The sequence below is a fragment of the Mustela nigripes genome, chromosome 14, assembly GCF_022355385.1.
Source record: "Mustela nigripes isolate SB6536 chromosome 14, MUSNIG.SB6536, whole genome shotgun sequence".
Lineage (NCBI taxonomy): Eukaryota > Metazoa > Chordata > Mammalia > Carnivora > Mustelidae > Mustela > Mustela nigripes.
In genome coordinates this window covers 35,635,651-35,655,552 of record NC_081570.1, presented here as the reverse complement: position 1 = coordinate 35,655,552, position 19,902 = coordinate 35,635,651, and the positions used below count along the sequence as shown (strand labels likewise).

The 19,902-nt window shown below is 38.9% G+C and overlaps 1 protein-coding gene across 5 annotated transcripts in view; it reads left to right on the top strand.

Annotated features, from left to right (window-relative positions):
* The first annotated feature begins 11,641 nt into the window (after window positions 1-11,641).
* The window catches only part of IPP (intracisternal A particle-promoted polypeptide), a 46,843-nt gene continuing 38,582 nt past the window's right edge, over window positions 11,642-19,902 (top strand). For all 5 annotated transcript variants that reach the window (XM_059374585.1, XM_059374588.1, XM_059374587.1 and 2 more), the window contains exons 1-3: window positions 11,642-11,841; window positions 14,400-14,738; window positions 16,927-17,358. In XM_059374585.1, the coding sequence (XP_059230568.1) occupies window positions 14,447-14,738; window positions 16,927-17,358 (724 nt within the window). In that variant the 5' untranslated portion in view covers window positions 11,642-11,841; window positions 14,400-14,446. The remainder of the gene's footprint in view (window positions 11,842-14,399; window positions 14,739-16,926; window positions 17,359-19,902) is intronic.

The window sequence follows — 19,902 nt, the reverse complement described above, 5'->3', positions numbered from 1 at the left end:
TGGTTGGAAGTGAAAGTTTAGGAGGAGGTACTTTGAGAGGACGTAAATATCCTGTTCTCTGACATCTTTTTACTCAATAGTTTCAGCATCCATTAACTATTTTTATTTATATCAGTTATTGTTGTGATTGTTGAAAATAGTGACTACCTATCATTCTTCTACATTTATTAGTTGATCTGTTACCAGAAACAAAAGCTTTCTCTTTTACCTCCTTCACTCTTTATTTAGTTACTTAGTTCAAGCGGTGGATAGACTCTGAGGTGGTTCCCATGATCCCTGGTGTTCTCTGCCTTATGTGGTACCTTCCTTTTAAATGTGAATGGGACCAGTAACTTGTTTCTAACCAATAGAATATGGCAAAGGTGACTGTATTTGTACGTAATTATCTGTTTGTGATTATATTGCATAAGATTGTAACTGTTTCACTAGGAGACTATCTCTAATTGCTAGATTGGAAGGAATAAGCTGTCATGTTGCGAGCTGCCGTGTTGTGAACCCACGACCCTCAGCTCATGACCTGAGCCAAAATCAAGAGTCAGTCTCTCAACCAACTAAGCCACCCAGCATAGTATTATTTTTAAAAGCTCTTCAGGTTATTCTAATGGGCAACCAGGGCTGAGAACTATTGCCTTTGAAACAGGCAATTGTCTGAAAAGTACTTTGTGAAAAAAGACCTATTTGAAAAAAAGTCCTGTGAGGGGTGTGATTCTCTGGCTAAACCCAACTCCTAGAAGCCCTGAAACTGACCCGTAGAGGAAATATAATCCAGATCACAAGAGGTCTAGCCAGATTTGTCTCTCTTTTCTTAGCCAAAATAAAATCATGGGCATTAAATAGACGTCAAAACCAACATATGTTTTAGATGCAGAGTGGTCCTCAAACAAGATTCAAGGTTAAATTTTGAGGGAAGTAAGGAGAGGGTGGAGTGTGAACTTTGAGGTCAGTTCTCTTCCCATGTGTAAAGAAGCTACTTTACTTGTTCTTTGATATTCTGTTGATCTGCTTACCAAATTAGAATATACAATGGCTGTGGAATTATTGAGCACTTCTGGGCTGTGCACCAAAAAGAATCATATACTTTCCTTGCATGACCCTCTCCTGAAGGAACCACTATATTTTCTGTCTTCTCTGCATTCCAGAGTTATGTATTTCTTTGGTTAATATGAGAAATTCTGTTTGTCTCTGCCTCTGGTAATTCTACAGCACATGTTCTGCTCAAACCTTAAAGCAGGTTCTCTTATCAACCATTTTTCTTCCCTAATCCTCATTTCCAACCACACTATTATTTCTCAGGAGAAATGGAAAAAATAAAAAGAGAGAAAAGAAAAATACAAATAGTATTGAACTTCTGATTAATAAATTTACTCTACTTCATTGTGAAGTAGTTTACTAAGTTGGAAAGTCTCCATTCTCTAGTCTTAACATAACTTTCTAAGGAAAATAATGGTATTAGCCAAACTAATTCTAATGGGCAACCAGGGCTGCTGAGAATCTTTTCAGAATAACTCAGAATCTTTTTAAAATAATGTATACTCTAGGGCACCTGCATGGCTCAGATGGTTAAGTGTCTGCCTTCGGCTCAGGTCATAATCCCAGGGTCCTGGGATCAAGCCCCACATGGGGCTCCCTGCTCCACGGGAAGCCTGCATCTCCCTCTCCCATGCCCCCTGTTTGTGTTCCCTCTCTCGCTGTGTCTCCCTCTGTCATATCAATAAATAAAATCTTAAAAAAAAAAAAAAAAGTATACTCTAACCCAGTAGCAATTAGCTCCCTCTGGTGTCCAAATTTTAGTCTCTAAATATGATTTCCCATTAAAAAGGACCTAGAGATAGATCTTTGGATAAATGGCCAGTTTCAGGCCAGGGACAAGAAACTTTAAGATGAGCCTAAAATATCTTGTGCCTGAAAGCAAAGAACTTATCAAAGACTACTGGTGGTATGTCAAAATGATACAGGAGCCAACAAGAAAGGGATTCCTACTTACCAAAAATGGGAAAAACTGAATATCAATGAAAATAATGACTGCAAGGAATTGAACCAAATAAAATAAATAAATATCTATTATTTCATAATGACACTAACATTTATTCTTTGGTCACCTTTGGTAGTTTTTAGGTCCCTGAATCATTACTCTGAAAAATTGATAAGTAATAGTAAGCATCCAACTCTATCCTGTCTTTACTATATAGACTATACTTTGAGTATGATGTGGGAAATTTCTTTATAGAAGTATCATTGCTAGTAAATGAGTGATAAAGTAGTGACAGAATTTAAAAGCCAATGTTTTGCCACCTCTAAAGAAATGATGGATTTGGCAATTATCTAGGCAACATTACACATATAAGATTATCTAATCATTACCACAACTCTAAGAGAAAGGCTCTCTATTCCTATTTACCAATAAAGTTAAATAGTTTGCCCAAAGACAAATTGCCCCAAACCTAGGCACACTGACTCTGATTTGTACTCTTAAATATTTCATGGTATTTCTTCTTGAACGTAATTGGAAACTACTGAAGGAATATAAGCAAGGGTGGAAGATATATCTTCCCATGTGTAGGAAGATATAATCTCACATGTGATATAATCCCATGTCTGATTTGCAGGTGGAGATGAATTGGAGCAGGAATAAACTTGAAGCTGAAAGAGTGAAGTGTTATTTATTCATTCGTTCATTTAATGAATATTTTTTAAAAGATTTTATTTATTTATTTGACAGAGAGAAATCACAAGTAGGCAGAGAGGCAGGCAGAGAGAGAGAGGAGGTAGCAGGCTCCCTGCTGAGCAGAGAGCCCGATGTGGGACTCGATCCCAGGACCCTGAGATCATGACCTGAGCCGAAGGCAGCGGCTTAACCACTGAGCCACTCAGGCGCCCTAATGAATATTTTTTAAAAATTTTATTTGTTTATGAAAGAGAGAGAGAGAGAGCATGAGCAGGGCTTAGGGTCAGAGTTAGAAGGAGACTTCCAACCAAGCAGGGAGCCTGATGCAGCTCTCAATCCCAGGTCCTGGGATCATGACCTGAGCAGAAGGCAGATGCTTAACTGACTGAGCCACCCAGGCGCCCCTCACTTTATAAATATTGAACAAATCCCATGTGCCAACCACTGTCCTAGATACTGAAAATATAGGAATACAAAATAGAGAAAAATAGGGGCACCCAATCTTACAACTCCCTTGCTCAGTTGCTCCCTCAGTCTGTCCATCCTGGTCTCAAGGTTAGCCAGAGACACAATGTTTACAACCAATATACAAGGAAAAGGTGAGAAATCAGGGCATGAGAGAAGAGTGCCTAGGCTAGATAAAAAAAAAAAAAAAAAAAAAAAACTGGCCCTGGAGTCCCTCCATTTTCTGCTCAACAATCAGATCTCTGAAACACACGTAGTTCTTTAAGAACTCAAATAACTGAACTCAGACAGTTTAACTGGGTGGGTTGTTTTTGTTTTTGTTTTGTTTTAAATCCAGGTAGTTAATCTTAGTTTCAGGTGTACAATATAGTGATTCAACAGTTCCATACATCACTGTGTGGCTCATCACAACAAGCGCACTCCTTAATCCCCATCCCCTATTCAATCCTTCCTCTTGTCTGCCTCCCCTCTGGTGAACTTCTGTTTGTTCTCTATAGTTAAGCGTCTGTTTTCTGATTTGTCCCTTTTTTTTCCTTTGCTCGTTTGTTTCATTTCTTAAATTCCATATATAAGTACAATCATATGGTATTGTCTTTCTCTGACTTATTTCATTTAGCATTATACACTCTAGATTCATCCATGCTGTTGCAAATGGCAAGATTTCATTTTTTATAGCTAAATAATATTCATATATATATATATATATATATATATACCACATCTTCTTTATCCATTCATCTATGGATAGACACTTGGGTTGCTTCCATAATTTGGCTATTGTAAATAATGCTGCAATAAACATAGGGGTGCATATATATCTTTTCATATTAATGTTTTTAATTCTTTGGTAATTCAGGTTTTTATAAGCAGAAATGTGTGAAAGCCATTTGTCTTTTGTCATTCAGAAAACAAAACTTATTATATACATTATACAGTATAGCTATTTTACCCAGAAAGAAAGTCAAAGCCCTTCCTGTATACAAGACACTAGGTGATATTGCTCTTAGCTACCTGTTTACTTTCATATCCTAAGACTCTTCTTCCCCTTGCTAATATTCCTCCAGTAACAATGGATTCCTTATTATTTCTTAAATATCCTAAAGCATACTCTCACTATAGGACCTTTGCATTTACTTTTCTTTTCTTTATTTTTATTAACTAAACTCTATTCCCAATGTGGAACTTGAACTCATGACCCTGAGATCAAGAGTTGCATGCTCTACTGATTGAGCCAGCCAGGTGCCCCTGAATTTATTTTTCTTTTCTTTTCTTTTCTTTTCTCTTCTTTCTTTCTTTTTTTAGAGAGAGAGACCACATATGAGCAGAGGCAGGAAGGGGCAAGTGAAGAGGGAGAGAATCTTAAGCAGGTTCCATGCCCAGTGCAGAGCCCAGTGGGGGGTTTGATCTCATAACCCTGAGACCATGACCTGGGTTGAAATCAAGAGTCGGATGCTTAACCGACTAAGCCACACAGGCACCCCTGCATTTACTTTTCTGTCTAGAATTCTCCTTTACATGGCTCTCTCCATTCAGTCCTCTGATCAAGTGTCATCTTCTTAGAAGGCTTTCTTTGACGACGTTGTCTAGAATAGTACCCCTTCCCTAATATGTCACTTTATCTCTTTATCTTTCTTTATCCTCTTCATAACACTTATCGTCTCCCGATACATATTTATTCACTTATTGTTGATTTCTGCCTTCTTATTTAGAATGTAATCCCATAAGAATAGGAACCCTCTCCTTTTTTTTTTTTTTATAAAGGTTTTATTTATATATTTGACACAGAGAGAGATACAGCGAGAAAGGGAACACAAACAGGGGGAGTGGGAGAGAGAGAAGCAGCCTTCCCAAGGAGCAGGGAGCCTGATGCAGGGCTTGATCCTAGGACCCTAGGATCATGACCTGAGCCTAAGGCAGACGCTTAACGACTGAGCCACCCAGGTGCCCCTGGAACATTTTTTGTTCACTACTGTATCACTGCAACTTAAAGTGTTTGCTATATTGTTAGCCCTCATTAAGTACTGGTTGAATAAATGGATAAATGAAGCTCACTCTCATGTCTGCTTTCCCTTTTTCCTTTAGTCCCTCTCTGTAAAAACAGGGGAAAAAAAGTTAGCAAGAATCTCAGCAAGCAGTAGACCTCCACCACAGACTTTTCTGGGACATACTCTACTGAACAACTTTGCTGGGGCTTTTAAGAATGACTCTTTCAGTTCATTCAACCACTGTCATAAAATCCTCAAGGACCTTGACCTATTTTTTCTTTTCATTCTATCTGTGTGGCAAAACCTTAATCCTGGATCAATCAAAATGGTTGCTTTTCTCTATCTAGGCAGGCAGCAAAGCACTAATGAAGGAAAATCATTCAACTGGGTAAATCCATGCCACTATAAATTCAAGGTTACTTATTTCAAGCAGTGAAAACGAGATAAATAAGAAAAATAATAGCTAAATGTTTATTCCTAAAAATGATATAAAATTCTTTATATGCATGAATGTGTTTAATACTTATAAACCACCATAAAGTAAATATTCATTGCATTTTATTGTTGAAGAAAAGGAAATGTAAATAACTAGCCAAAAGTAACACAGCTAGTAAAGGACAGAGTCTTTTTTTTTTTTCTTTAAGATTTTATTTATTTATTTGACAGAGAGAGAGATCACAAGCAGGCAGAGAGGCAGGCAGAGTGAGAGGGGAAGCAGGCTCCCTGCTGAGCAGAGAGCCCGATGCAGGACTCGATCCCAGAACCCTGAGATCGTGACCCGAGCTAAAGGCAGAGGCCCAACCCACTGAGCCACCCAGGCACCCAAGGACGGAGTCTTAATTTTCAACTCAGGCATTGTGATTCTAGCACTTAAGCTTTTAACCCTTACTGCCAGAAAATTTCATTATGTTTCCCTAAACAACTCTGTCTCTACCACCAACTATAACCAACAGGGCTTTTTGGTTGCCCAGCTTCCAGAAGGATACTATTCATGTTTATAAGCAATACTGAGAGGGAAATTTATAACCTTAAACTTAGATTCTAAAAGAAAATAGACTGAAAATCAGGAACTAAGCAACTCAAAAACTTAAACTAAAAATAAGAAAACAGTAATTTCAATGAAAACTAAAATAAGTAAATAATCAACATAAAAGCAGAAATTAATGAAGTAGGAAACAAAGATATAATTGAGAGGATCAGCAAAGCCAAAATTAGTTCTTTGAAAAGAAGATGATTGAGAAATCTATAGTAAGACTGATGAAGATAAAAGGGAAAATGCCATTAATAAATATTAGGAATTAAAAAGGAGGGGTACCCGGGTGGCTTAATGGTTAAGCATCTAACTTGCTCTCTAGCTCCAGTGTTGATCTCACAGTTGTGAGTTCAAGCCCTGTGTTGGACTCCAAGCCAGGTGTGGAGCCTACTTAAAGAAAAAAAAAGAATTAAAAAGAAGCTATAACTATAGATACAACAGAGATTAAAATTTCAGAATATTATTAATGATAGTACTTTTTATTGTGTGCTAATGAATTTGAAAATTTTATTAAAAAGAAAAATTTCTAGAAAAATATAAATTAGCAAACCGGACTCAAGAATAAAGAGAAAACATGATAGTTTCACTAAGAAGATTGAATCAACATATAGAAATTCTTGCACAAAGAAAACAATGGAACCACATAATTTTATAGGCAAGTTCAACCTCTTCCAATCTTACCCAATTTCAATCTTACTTAAACTCATGCAGAGAAAGAAAAGGAAAAAAGGAAACACTCTTAAATCTGAGTTAGAAGGTTAGTTAGTATCATGTTGATACTCAAATCAGAACAGAATAGTGTAATAAAGAAAAAGTAAAGGTCAGCCTCACTTATAAATACAAATGCGCATATTCTTTTTTTTAATTATTTCTTTTAGGGGGTGAGGAGCAGAGGGAGAGGGAGAGAGAGAATCTGAAGCAGGCTCCATGCCTAGTGCAGAGCCACATGCAGGGCTCAGTCTCACAACCCTGAGATCATGACCCGAGCCAAAATCAAGAGTCGGACATTTAACTGAGCCACCGAGGCACTCCACAAACCTATATTTTTTTAATTAATAAGGGACTTACGCTTGTTGTCTATAAAATTAGTGTACAGGCATGAATTTAGTTTCTTTACCCAACAAACATAAAGTGTAATTCTTAAAAAGATATAATGTATGGTAACAAAAGATAAAAGTACTTAGGAACAAATTTAATAAGAGATATATAAGACCCTTATGGATAAAGTTATAAAACTTCTAAAATTTCTGAAATTTAAGGAAGTCTGACTGGTTCAAGCGAAGAGCATGCAACTCCTGATTTCAGGGTTGTGATTTCAAGCCCCACAATGGGTGTAGAGATTACATAAATAAAAACTTAAAAATATAAAAAAATATAAAATTTAATTTTGTTAATGGATAAGAATACTCAATGTTATAAAGAGGTTAATTCTCTCCAAATTGTCCTACAGAGTTACTGAAATTCTAATAGAACCCCCACCTTGCATATATGTGTGTGTACAACTTGACAAGGTTGTTCTAAAATCCATGTAGAAGAACCAAGAGTCCCAGGAACAGCCAAGACACTGCTGAAGAACAACACAGTGGAACCTTGTCCTACCAGACTTATTACAAAACTATAGTAATTAAAACAGTAGGGCATGGGTGAATAGACCAAGAAATTGAACAGAGAATTGATCCCAGGCCTAAAGGAAATGTAAAAAGAGAGATCTGGCATTTCAGATTAGTGGGGAAATATGAACTATTCAATAAGTACTGTTGTGATAACTGCTTATGCATATTAACAAAAAAAGAAATTGAACACCTATCTTAATCTACTTGGAAAAATTGTTTCCTGGAGTGCCTGGGTGGCTCAGTCCATCAAGTGCCTGCTTTTGGCTCAGGTCATGATCTCAGGGTCCTGGGATCGAGGCCCGCACTGGGCTCTCTGCTTAGCAGGGAGTCTGGTTCTCTCTCACTCTCTCTTTCAAATAAATAAATAAGATCTTTAAAAAAATCGATTCCTGGGGCGCCTGGGTGGCTCAGTGGGTTAAGCCGCTGCCTTCAGCTCAGGTCATGATCTCAGGGTCCTGGGATCAAGTCCCTTGTCGGGCTCTCTGCTCAGCAGGGAGCCTGCTTCCCTCTCTCTCTCTCTCTGCCTGCCTCTCCGTCTACTTGTGATTTCTCTCTGTCAAATAAATAAATAGAATCTTTAAAAAAAATTTAAAAAGAATCAATTCCTAGTGACTTAAATGTGAAAAATAAAATTATAACACTTTTTTTTATTTTTCAGAAAAGTTTTAAATTTTTTTAAAGATTTTATTTATTTATTTGACACAGAGAGAGATCACAAGTAGGCAGAGAGGCAGGCAGAGAGAGAGAGTGGGAAGCAGGCTCCCCGCCAAGCAGAAAGCCTGATGTGGGACTCAATCCCAAGACCCTGAGATCATGACCTGAGCCGACGGCAGCGGCCCAACCCACTGAGCCACCCAGGCACCCCAAAAGCACATATCTTAATTTAAAAATATTTTATTGCTAAAAAATGCCAATCATCATCTGAACATTTAATGAATCATAATCACTGACAATAGATCTCCATAACAAATATAATAATAACATGAAAATTTTGAGATATCCCCAAAATATCCCTAAAATGTGACACAGAGACACAAAGTGAGCAAATGCTTTTGGAAAAATGGTGCCAAGAGAATTGCTTGATAAGGGTTGCCACAGACTTTCAATTTGTAAAAAACGCAGTACCTGTGAAGCACAGTAAAGTGAATAGCAATAAAATGATTGCACCTATAATAAAAAAAAAAACCCTCCTAAAAATCAATTTTAAAAAAAGCTTAACTAGAAAAAATGGACAAAAGACATAAATAGCTATTTCATGGGAAAAGAAACTCAGTTGGCTATGTATTAGCCTGCTTAGACTAATACATAATAACAAGCTCTCACAAGGCTTCTCTCTTGGTTTACAGTTAGCTACCACCTCTGGGTGCTCACTTGACCTCTTCTTCGCGTGCACAGTGAGTTCGTGGGTTTAAGGGGAGAAAGAGGGCTGGAAAGAGAAAGGGAGAGAGGAAGGAAACAAGTTTTCTGGTATTTCTTTTTATAAAATCACTAATCCCATCATGGGGGACCCATTCCCCTGAACTCATCTTACCCTAATTACCTCCCAAAGTCCTCATCTCCAAACACCATCACATTCTTTTTTTTTTTTTTAAAGATTTTATTTATTTATTTGACAGAGAGAGATCACAAGTAGGCAGTGAGGCAGAGGAGGAAGCAGGCTCCCTGCTGAGCAGAGAGCCCGATGCGGGACTTGATCCCGGGAACTTGAGATCATGTCCTGAGCCGAAGGCAGCAGCTTAACCCACTGAGCCACCCAGGTGCCCACACCATCACATTCTAAGTTAGAACTTCAACATGAATTTGGGGGGGCGGGGCACAGACACAATTTAGTCTGTAGCATCTTATAAACATCATTTTAATGCCTGATCTCATAAGTGATCACGTAATATAAATTACAACAAAATGAAATATTTTACACTCACCAGGTTATACAAAATTTAAGCATCTAATGATATTAAGGGTTGGCACGGCTGTGGAGGAAAGGACCTCATTCACTACTGGTGGGAATGTAAACAGATTGGAGTTTTGAAAAGAGGTATTTTCTAGTGCAATTGAAGATGTACGTGCCATATATTCCAGCAGTTCCGCTCCCATGTATATACACTGGTTTCCTTTTTTAAAGGTTTTATTTATTTATTTGACAGAGATTGCAAGTAGGTGAGAGGCAGGCAGAGAGAGAGAGGGGGAAGCAGGATCCCTGCTGAGCATAGAGCTGGATGTGGGCTCTATGTGGGACTCTATTCCAGGACCCTGGGATCATGACCTGAGCAGAAGGCAGAGGATTTAACCCACTGAGCCACCCAGGCGCCCCTACACTGGTTTTCAAATTTGCTGGGTGCAATCCAATAATAAATTGGGAAATTAATTTTAGTGGTGCTGAAGTATAATTTTCCAAAAGGTAAAATTATGGCTGTCATAAAAATATAAAATTAACACATGTCAAAAATATTATTTATATTAATTAATGAGAGCCAACAGAATGTTACAGAAATGCTGTATGAATTGCTAAGAACCAGGAATGTTGAATTTGCTGAGAGAAAAAATGGTTTAATATGCCATCGATTAATATAACTTAATGTTTTTGTGTTATCTTTTCTATAGAGTGGACAAGATTTTAAATGCCCATTTTCTTGCAAAATAGTTTGGTCAAATAGAAAGTCAGAGATCCCGATGGACTCAAATCCTTCCAAAGTCTGCTAGGCAATGCCCAGCCTTACAGTAAAAGCGCACCCAGATAATCGCTTTTGCTCATTTCCAAGTCCTGGATAATAATTTTTTCAGACAATGGGTCTCTTTTAACACTTCTCGGTAATGAATCGAAAAGAAGAAATAGAAATTCAGTGAATTGCTGGCAGTAAGTATATGGTTCTGTGAAATTTTTGTTTCAGATATATACATCTATAGACATATGTGTTATTACTGGGTTTGAAGTAGCATGTTTTTGTTCACTGTCGGCCGGGGTCAAAATGTTTGAAAATCATGAACGTGACATATTACGAGGTTCAACAGTGAAAAGAACTAGATGTTTGGAGTTCTCCCTTTCCTCAAAGTAGGCATCCATTCAAATGCCAGGCTTAGGCAACCCTAGAAAATGATTTGAGTGAATGGTAAAGAATAAAGAGATTGGAACGCCTAGGTGGATCAGGTTAAGTCCCTGTCTTCCGCTCAGGTCTTGATCCTAGGCTCCTGGAATCGAGTCCCGCATCCCGCTACTTGCTCAGCGGGGAGCTTCTCTTTCCACCTCTGCCTGCCACTCTGCCTGCTTGTGTGCATGCACTCTCTCTCTGATAAATAAATAAGATTTTTTAAAATAAGAGAAGATAGAAATATCGAATCATGTTGTACACATGAAGCTAAAGTTACACGTCAAGTAACATCTCAAGTTAAAAAAAAATATATATATATATATATATAAATATATATATATATATGCGCAGCGCCGGGGATTCATCTCTGTCTTTCCTCAACACTAAAGTTCGGGGCATCTGGACGGCTCAATCGGTTAGGCCTCTGCCTTCCGCTTGGGTCGTGCTCTCCTGGTCCTGGAATCGAGCCCCCTGTGGCGGGGTGGTGGTGGGGGGTGGTGGTGGGGTGTGTGTGTATGTGTGTGTGTGTGTCTGCCTACTTGTGATCTCTCTCTCTGTGTCAAATAAATAAAATCTAAAACAAACAAACAAACACTAAAGTTCGCTGGCTATCTGGGACGCCACAGGAATGGAGAGAACGTAGGTTGAGGGGAACGGTCGAGCAGGCCAGCCCCAAAAGGCAAGAGCTTGGACTCGTGGCTGTGCAGATCGCCTGCGGCGAATCCAACACCACCCGCGGGTCACAGCCGTCCGGCTCGGGGTGTCGCCTCTACCCGCCAGCGGAAGAACACTGCGCACGCGCAATCCGACTAGGACCAGCGCCACGCTAGAGGCACTTGTCAACAGGCCCGGCCTCACCTCCAGCCCTCCGTCGGCCACAGTCTCCTCCGCCTCGTCCGCCCAACCGGGCTCCCCCCGCCCTCTCGGCGCCGGCGCTGGTAGCGACTGCGCGCGCAGGGCCTTAGCGGGCGCCGGCGGGAAGGGGAAGCGGCGGGTAAGAAGGGCCTGCGTCCGGGTTCGACTGTGACGGGGTTGGGAATGACCTCTTCACTCTTACGGCTCTTGGGACCCCTGAGGAGAGGAGCCTCTTGAACCGTTTGCTCTGGCCGCTCAGGCGTGCCTCTGATAGTCCAGTGTTTTCGCCCTCACCTTTCGTTTGGTCTGGTCTGGTCGGCTCCTGCCTCTCCTTTCCCCGCCCCCACCAGGGATTCCGAAGGCTGAGCCCCCAGCCTGTCAACTATCCCCGGACCAGTGGGAGATGCCTTCTCCGCCATTTGGGTGGCGCCGAATATTTATCGGCTTGTAGTGTCGTAGCAGCTTAGGGGTAACTCTCCAGGTCCCCGACTCAGGCACAAAGAACCTCGGTTTCTTGACGCTTGTTTTTTCTGCCACCCTTTGCTGAAACAGCTTCCCGATGCTCTGAAGAGTAAAGTCAAACATAGGTCCTCTTTAATTCTTCTGGGCATCTCCACCATTTCCTGATAATCTCTCCCTTTCAAGTTTGGGTCTCTTGAGGCACGTCCCTCACATCCATATGCAGTGTCCCGGAGTTATGCTCTTTCATTTTGGAAACACGGTCACACATGTGTCGCCTTTTGCAATGAAGTTCTTCACTGGTAGTGGGATAGTGTCAACAACTGCTAAGAAGCAGGTAACACGTTAGCATTTTTGCTGTCTGCTACCGGAGTGGATGGGTATTGACTGAACTCAGCAGGAGGCAGCATTTTAGCTCAGTGGCTGTGCTTGATGCCTTGAAGTTGGGGGCAGAGGAGGTACCTTGTAATCAAGCCGCTGGGGTCCAAAATCTGCTGACGGGAAGAAATCTGAAACAAAAAAAGCCTAACAGCCATGTGATGTTTGATAATATTCTGCAGGTCAAATTTCAGTATAGAGACAAATGCCCTGTTTGCTTTTATATGCCAGTTAAATGTAGTATGTTGACATTATGTAAATGCTAATGTGAAGTTTTAGCAGCTGTCTTGGAACTTCTCAATCAAATTTCTCAATTCCTAGATAATCATGATGATTAGTTTTTGATGAGTTTGACTGAATGCTATAAAATTAACCACTTTTCTAACATCAGCCCACAACTTTCTGTCAGTTTTATTACTAGTTTCCTTTGATGCCTGGGTTACAAAACCATAGTCATCTTGGATTTTCCTTGTGCTTCATCCCCAAATATATTATATTACTGGATCTCATGGTTTCTTTATTTAAAAAGTAAGTTGGATTCATCCGTTCCATTTTCATTGTTGAGGCTGTATAAGGCTGTTTTCAAGGACTTCGCTACCTCTCAGTTCATTCCCTGGAAGGTTCATATAACAGTTCTGAAACATGACTGTTGTCTAGTTACTCTTGAGTCTATAATGGCTAAATTTCTGTCCTTGGGTTTCAAAGCCTTTTCTCTATAACCTGTCCTAATAATTCCTATGCATGTGATATGGTGGGAATAGCCCAAGATTTAGAGTAATAAGACCTGTGTTCCAATACTGAGACTGTCATTATACTGACACTGTGTCTTTGGGAAACTTTGAGCACAGTTTCCTTCTCTCTCATTTCAAATAACAATATCTTTTCTTCCCACCTCTTAATTATTGTGAGGATTGCAATTGGCAGAATGTGTGGAAAAGCTATCATAGTTAGACAAAAACAACATAAGCTATTGTTATTTCTCATTGTACTCGTTCATTTCACAAATATTAATATATGTGAGGTACCGGTGCTACTACTATGAAAGATAGTCCCTGCCCTTAAAAGACTCTCAGGAAGATTTCAGAGAATATATGTGTCTGTAGAAAATAGGTTTGGTAGTGTCTGACAATAGTGTGATGTAGCCAAGTTTAAAAAAAAAAAAAAATAGGTGAGTTTAGGATGGCCACCAAATCCAGGGAGAGAGGAACAGGGAAGGTTCTGCAGGAAATTATGTTTGAACAGAGTCTTGGATTATAACAAAGACCCAAAAGGAAAAGGTGGGGAAGGGTGCCTTGAAAGAGACACTTTTAGAGAACTGCAAATTGTTAGGTTTTGTTGGAGTATTAAGTTCAAAGAGGAGTATGGGAGATAGGACTGGACAGGTAGACAGAGGTGAGATTTGAAGGACTTTGTTTACTAAGAGAAGTGTGCCAAGTGAAGGTTTGTAAGCAGACAGTTGGCCCAATTACAGTTGGTTTTTGAAAATTCATTTTGGTTAGAGTATATGCTTTCTTAACTACAGTGTACAAAAACTTCTGCCTTTGTGCCTTTTCTTAACCAACTGAGCCACCGAGGTGCCCCTGTGCCTTTTCGTTCTTTATTTCACCCAGAAGGGCTTATGCCCTCTCCTCATATGTTAATCTTTATCTTGCAACATCCAGTCAGGTCCCATTTCTACTGTGAATCATTCTCCATTTATTTTAGGCCCCATTGCTTATTCCCTTCCCTGAAACCCATATTTGTTTTGTGTGTATTTTATGTCCCTAAGTAGATTTTAAGCTAAAGGATAGGGAATGTGTGTCAATAGAAGACATGTTAAAGACAAAAATATGTTTTCTGGTCTCCTATTTTGTTTTTCAGGGTAGGATCAGATTATGGGCAACAGTCCTTTTAATTAATCTGTCAACATGGCTAATGAGGACTGTCCCAAGGCTGGTAATAGTCCATTTTCATCTGATAAACATGCCCAACTCATCTTGGCCCAGATCAATAAAATGAGGAATGGAGAGCATTTCTGTGATGTGCAGCTGCAAGTTGGGAAGGAGACTTTTAAAGTTCATCGGCTGGTTTTGGCTGCCAGTAGTCCTTACTTTGCAGCTTTATTCACTGGAGGAATGAAAGAGTCCTCAAAAGATGTTGTACAGATTCTAGGAATTGAAGCTGGAATCTTTCAAATACTTCTAGATTTCATTTATACAGGTATGTTACATGAGCCTAATGTTTTGAGTGAAGAATGATATAATCACTCATGCATTGCAATGGGAATATAAATTGATACAACTTCTATGGAAAGTAATTTGACAATATGTTATTATGACTGTTTGAAAGTTTCATATCTTTTGACCCAGTATTCCTTTTCTAGGAAGGAATTATTCATAAGGAATTACTTAATGATACAATATTTATGTACAAATATTTTCACATAAATTTGTATTTGCCAAATATTGCAAATATTTATGTACCAGGATGTTTACGGTAACATTATTTATAACTACATAATTGAATACAATCTAATTATCCCTCAGTAGATTATATGATTAAATAAATTATGGCATATGTATATATCATGGAATATTTTTTTAGATCTCTCAAATTACTTAAATATATACTATGGAAGAGTGTTTACAATATTTCAAATGAAAAAAAATTGAATATAAGTACCGCTCTAATTTTGTAAAGAAAAAAAAATCATTTGTCTTGGTGCACAGGAAAAAGACCAGAATGTTGGTGTTTCTCTCTGGATGACAGAATATGAAAGATCTGTTTGTTTGTTTTTTTAAAAGATTTTATTTATTTATTTGACAGACAGAGAGACAGCAAGAGAGGGAATATAAGCAGAGGGAGTGGGAGAGGGAGAGGCAGGCTTCCCACTGATCAGGGAGCCCGATGAGGGGCTGGATCCCAGGACGCTGGGATCATGACCTGAGCCAAAGGCAGAGGCTTTAAACTACTGAGCCACTCAGGTGCCCCTATTTAAAACAAATTTTTGAGTACCTAGTGGGCAGTAGGCATTGAGAATATAAAAGGGAAAGCCTTCCCCCAACAGACTTTATAAATCTTGTTGGAAATACAAACTTCAGCCAAATAATTTAGTGGGGTGAATATCCTAAAAGGGATTAAGGGAAATATAAGATTGAATGGAGAGTTTATCCTTATCAGGTAGGAGCATTACAGGGTTTTTCTTCCATTCTAAATATAATTAACTATTTAGTGTTCTCCCAAAGTCATATATGTTAATATAAAAGTAAAGACATCTAGAAAGAAAGTGGTGTACGTAGTTACTTAAATGTTAAGTATTTAAGGAGCGCCTGGGTGGCTCAGTGGGTTAAAGCCTCTGCCTTCGGCTCAGGTCATGGTCCCAGGGTCCTGGGATCGAGCCCCACATTGGGCTTTCTGCTCAGCAGGGAGCCTGCTTCCTCCTCTCTCTCTGCCTGCCTCTTCACCTACTTGGGATCTCTGCCTGTCAAATAAATAAATAAATAAATCTTAAAAAAAAAAAGTATTTAATAACATCTCATATGTCATGGACTCTTGGTTATACCTAGAATTAAAGAATAATGTTTGTATGGCACTTTATCAGATTGAAGATGGGGACCCTGTCTTATTCACCCCAGTGCCTCAGTAAATGTTAGATGCATATAACCTTATGTTAAAAGCATGGACTTTGATGTCAGTCTCTACCCTCAATCACTTGACCATGTCACTTTGAGACAAATTATTTAAACTTTCTGATTCTTGAGGGCACCTGGGTGGCTCGGTTGGTTAAGCATCTGTCTCTTTATTTCAGCTTGGGTCTTGATCTCAGGGTCTTGAGTTCAAGACCCACACTGAGCTCTATGTTAGGTGTGGAGCCTACTTAAAAAACATTTTTTAAAAGATTTTATTTATTTATTTGACAGAAATTACAAGTAGGCAGAGAGGCAGGCAGAGAGAGAGGAGGAAGCAGGCTCCCTGCTGAGGACCCCAGGATTATGACCTGGGCAGAGGCTTTAACCCACTGAGCCACCCAGGTGCCCCTAAAAAACATTTTTTAAGTGTGTAATAAAGTAAATAAACTTTCTATTTCTGTTTAATTGATAGAAAAAAGAAAAATAATAACTGATAGAGAAAGGAAAAATAATAACACGTATTATATGGGTTGTAGTGACGGTTAAATGAATGTATGAAACAGTTAATGTTTCTGTCCATTATAAGTGTGCCATAAATGTTAGGTATCATCATTTAAGTTTTGTGCTCTTTCAACAAATCCTTTGTTGCCTTTTTACTTAGGATCTATCTACTCACCAAATACTAAGCTTTAGCCATGGAATTAAATATAACGCTTTTTAAATATAAGTCAAATGTTTGTTTTTACTTTGTTGGTTATTTTGTCTCCCTACTTCCCTAGGTATAGTGAACATAGGTGTGAATAATGTCCAGGAGCTGATTGTTGCAGCAGACATGCTACAGTTGACTGAAGTTGTTAATCTGTGCTGTGAATTTCTAAAAGGACAAATTGATCCATTGAACTGCATTGGAATCTTTCAGTTCTCTGAGCAAATTGCATGCCATGATCTTTTGGAATTCACAGAAAACTACATTCATGTCCATTTCTTGGAGGTTCACAGTGGGGAGGAGTTCCTAGCGCTTACAAAAGATCAACTGATCAAAATTTTGCGAAGCGAAGAACTCAGTATTGAGGATGAATACCAGGTCTTCTTAGCTGCTATGCAATGGATTCTGAAGGACCTGGGAAAAAGAAGAAAACATGTGGTGGAAGTGCTAGAACCAATTCGATTCCCTTTATTACCTCCTCAGAGGCTTTTAAAGTACATAGAAGGTAAATTTTTTTTGCATATATCAAATGCGTGAATATCCAGTGGCTTTCTCTCTGTTTGAAATGTGATAATGTTTTCGTTTTTCAGTTCAATAATGGACATTTATTGAATCATTTCTATATGTAAGATACAACTTTTGTGTTTTGCAGATAGTAGTATTTCAGTATTTCTACCCACTATTTTAATCAAATTCTGACATACCTTTCTTGAGTTTAAATACTAAGGGAGATTAGAATTATAGATAAAATTATTGACAGACCTAAAATACCACTGCTATTTTTGGTAGTACTGATTATTTCAGTGTAAGATTTCTTCTTATTCCTCTAAAAATTATAGCAAAACCTGACACGTGAGGAAAATTCATATGCTAAAAACAAAACCCAAACTCAATAAATTCTGTACATCTTCTCATTATAAACTTAATTTTATATTGATATAAAAGATTTTATTTATTTATTTGACAGAGATTACAAGTAGGCAGAGAAGCAGGCAGAGAGAGAGGGGGAAGCAGGCTCCCTGCTGAGCAGAGAGCCTGATGTAGGGCTCCATCCCAGGACCCTGAGACCATGACCTGAGCCGAAGGCAGAGGCTTTAACCCACTGAGCCACCCAGGCGCTCCTTATTTAAAACACCTTATTTAATATATATACTTAATATAAATATATACTTAATTTAATATATATACTCATAACATTGAACTCCTAGCCAATAGCACTATAACTCATGCCTGAATGAAACCTAATACATGCATTTACTCCATAAAGCACATCACAGGCTTCTTGCAATTGAGAACACTAGATAGTACTTACTTCAACAGTATGGGTGGGGTCATTTTCAACAATATCACCAAGAAAAAGCCCCAAAATGTGAAAACCACAGCACTAAAGAGACTGTGAAAAGGACACTTATTTATAATATGAGAGCTGAAATATGAGGCAGTGTCATCTTGTTCAGTTCCTACCTAGAAACATGCATGTTAGGTGATTCAAATTTTTTTCTATTCTGTAGCATGTCTATGAATGACTAGGAAAGCACCATGAGTGTTAATTTGGGTTACAAATGCATTTTAGTGAGTAGATGTATTCATAAATAAGGAATCCACAAACAATGAAGACTGGTTTTATTTATTTATTTATTTTTATATTTTTATTTATTTATTTGACAGACAAAGATCACAAGTAGGCAGAGAGGCAGAGGTGGAGGTGGGGGAAGCAGGCTCCCCATTGAACAGAGAGCCTGATGCGGGCTCAATCCCAGGAATCTGAACTCAGAACCAGACCCATAGGCAGAGGCTTTTTTTTTTTTTTTAAAGATTTTATTTATTAATTTGACAGAGATCACAAGTAGGCAGAGAGAGAAGGGAAGCAGCCTCCCTGCTGAGCAGAGAGCCTGATGAAGGGCTCAATCCCAGGACCCTGTGATCATGACCTAAACCAGAGGCAGAGGCTTAACCCACTGGGCCACACAGGTGCCCCAAGACTGACTATATTTAAATGCTAAAATAAGAAGAGAGAAATTATCCAAATACATTTTTGCTTGAATCATATGAGAATTTAGGAGTGGGACAAAAGCTTTCATGGTTGAGTTGTCTTTTCCCAAGTTCTGTAGATACAGTGTTATAGGAAAGTTCCTTTGCTAGGAGCAAGAGAAAGTTACCTAGAATTGGGGCTTCTTTTGCTATAGCTTTTTAGTCTTATAATATTCAAATCTTGTACTGCTTTATTAAGCATGCCCAGTAGTTGTCAGCTAAAGGTATTTCTTGGAGTAAAGCTGCAAGGAGTCAGAGAGATGGAAATGGAGGATTTTTTTTTAAAGATTTTAAAATATTTCAACTTTGAAACTTTTTCTTTTTGATCATATTAGAGAAAAAGCTGGCGATTTATGTAGAAGAATAATGAGACTCTACCACAAAATTCAGAGAGTAAAAGACTTAATAGAAATGGTTAAATTGGGGCTCCTGGTGGCTCAGTTGTTAAATTTCTGCCTTGGGCCAAGGTCATGGTCCCAGGATCCTGGGATCAAGCCCTGCATTGGGCTCCATGCTTGGCGGGAAGCCTGCTTCTCCCTCTCTCTCTGTCTGCGGCTCCCCCTGCTTGTGCTCTCTCACTCTCTGTCAAATAAATTAAATCTTAAAAAAAAAAAAAAAATAGGGCACCTGGGTGGCTCAGTTGGTTAAGCCTCTGCCTTCAGCTCAGGTCATGGTCTCAGGGTCCTGGGATCAAGCCCCACATCGGGCTCTCTGCTCAGCAGGAAGCCTGCTTCTCCCTCTCCCACTTCCCCTGCTTGTGTCTCTCTCCCTGTCAAATAAATAAATTTTTTTTAAAAATTAAATTTTAAACAGTATAGACTCATTAAGAAAAATAAGGTAATTAGCATTGTTATTTTTCTTCCTATGTCACCATTCAAGGTTTATACCTTTATTTATTTATTTTTAAAGATTTTATTTATTTGACAGAGAAGAGACACAGCAAGAGAGGGAACACAAGCAGGGGGAATAGGAGAGGGAGAAGCAGGCTCCCCAGTGAGCAGGGAACCCAGTGCAGGGC